The sequence below is a fragment of the Austrofundulus limnaeus genome, unplaced genomic scaffold, assembly GCF_001266775.1.
Source record: "Austrofundulus limnaeus strain Quisiro unplaced genomic scaffold, Austrofundulus_limnaeus-1.0 Scaffold1921, whole genome shotgun sequence".
NCBI lineage: Eukaryota > Metazoa > Chordata > Actinopteri > Cyprinodontiformes > Rivulidae > Austrofundulus > Austrofundulus limnaeus.
The window spans coordinates 16,147-17,757 of record NW_013954323.1 but is presented as its reverse complement, the minus strand read 5'-3'; the positions used below and the strand labels follow the sequence as shown (position 1 = coordinate 17,757).

The window sequence follows — 1,611 nt, the reverse complement described above, 5'->3', positions numbered from 1 at the left end:
GTTACAACTAATCGGGGATCCTTTTAATAGATTTAAAGATAGAATTTAAAAGATTTAATTTTCTTTGCAAATTACAAAATGTTCTGAAAAATTCTGTTCAGTTTATTTATTTTAGTCATGTCAGGGCACTTGAATGTTTCACATACATTCTAAAATCCCACTTAGAGAAAGTTATTTATCAATAATTTTGCAACATAACACTAATCATCTACATAGATTTGGTGAAGAATCATTAATTAGATTACTTTCTCACTGTGTTCATAACAGAGTTTCTCAGTGTACTTTCAGTTCATGTGATTTTGTTTTGTATGTCAATGATGTCTGTGACCTTAAAAGAAAAAAAGCAGGTAAAGATGACGGGCGGATGGATTGGTGATGAAGTTTGACGTTGGAAATGTATTTATTTTAATTAAAAAATTTTGTTTTTTTGTTTTCCATTTGTCCTGATGGTGAGTGAAGAACCAGAGTTTCCTCATGATTACTGGATCCATTCTGTGATCAGGCCTCCTTTAGAGGAGGTGGAATGAGTCATTTAGGTTTTACTACAACAAGGAGACAACTGGTGACAGTTGCAGGCAGCTGCGAGAGGGGAATAAATTGTGCAGCAGTTTTCACACAGACCGTCTGCAGATGGGCCCATGCTGGGACAGCAGGTCAGTTGAATTGGAGCCAATGGGTCTGGTTGTGGGACATTCCTGGAGTGCTTGTCTGAACAGCGTGAAATCCCCAAGGCAAACAGAGGCCACCCACTCCATGTGCGTCACCCACCATCCCCCTGACGAGAACATCGACACCAGAACCATCTCTGTAGATACTGTAATAAAGACGTTTGGTTGTGTAGAGCTGAAAGTCCTTCAGGTATTCAGTGAAAAAATACAAATCACTCGCCAAGTTAATAAAAAGTTGATAAAAAGAGACTCTGAGCATAAAAAGAAATGCAGATATTTAAACAGAATTCATTCCAAGGGGATTATTCTGTGTACATAAACACATAAAAGCACCTTATAACCAGCTCTAAACACATACAATGTGATGTCACCAAGATTAAATGACTTAAATCTGTCTTTGTCTCACAGATAATGAGCACATCTACATGGAGTTGGACCAGAAGCTGTCCAAGTACTGCCCCAAAGAGTGGAAAAGGGAAGCCAGCAAGGTGAGAAGTAACGTGCAGGATTGTCTTTTCTCTGTCAGATATATTTATGATACGTGATACGTACATGTTTAACATGAAACTGTGGCAGACCATGTGTTTCACGGCTAGGCCTTATGTGGTGTTCTAGCTGAATAAATTCATCTACAGGAACCATCATTAAGAGGTGAATTTATTAAGGTATGACAACACAAAAGGGCTACCCTGTCTGTTTTCAGACTGTAGAGCTAACAAAATGGGAGACACAGCTGAGATACGCTCAGGGTGGCATCCTTAAAAAGTCGTGAAAAGTTGTAAATTCATGTATCTAAAATTAAGATCTTAAAAAGTCTTAAACTCTTTAAAAATGTGTAAGTTAGTCTTCAAAACATTGGGCCTCATGCAAGAACATGTTCGTATTCTTCTCCTAAATTTCTCTTACTTTTGTTCGTACAAAGGGTTCGTACGAACATGTCACG

At 38.0% G+C, this 1,611-nt stretch overlaps 1 protein-coding gene across 2 annotated transcripts in view; it reads left to right on the top strand.

The window, feature by feature from the left end:
- The window catches only part of frmd6 (FERM domain containing 6), a gene marked incomplete in the record, with an annotated part of 30,255 nt that overhangs the window by 12,808 nt on the left and 15,836 nt on the right, over window positions 1–1,611 (top strand). Inside the window, 2 exon segments of one of the 2 annotated variants that reach the window (XM_014033983.1) lie at window positions 7–858; window positions 1,077–1,156. In XM_014033983.1, coding sequence (XP_013889437.1) covers window positions 1,094–1,156 — 63 coding nt within the window. 2 annotated transcript variants of the gene reach the window in all.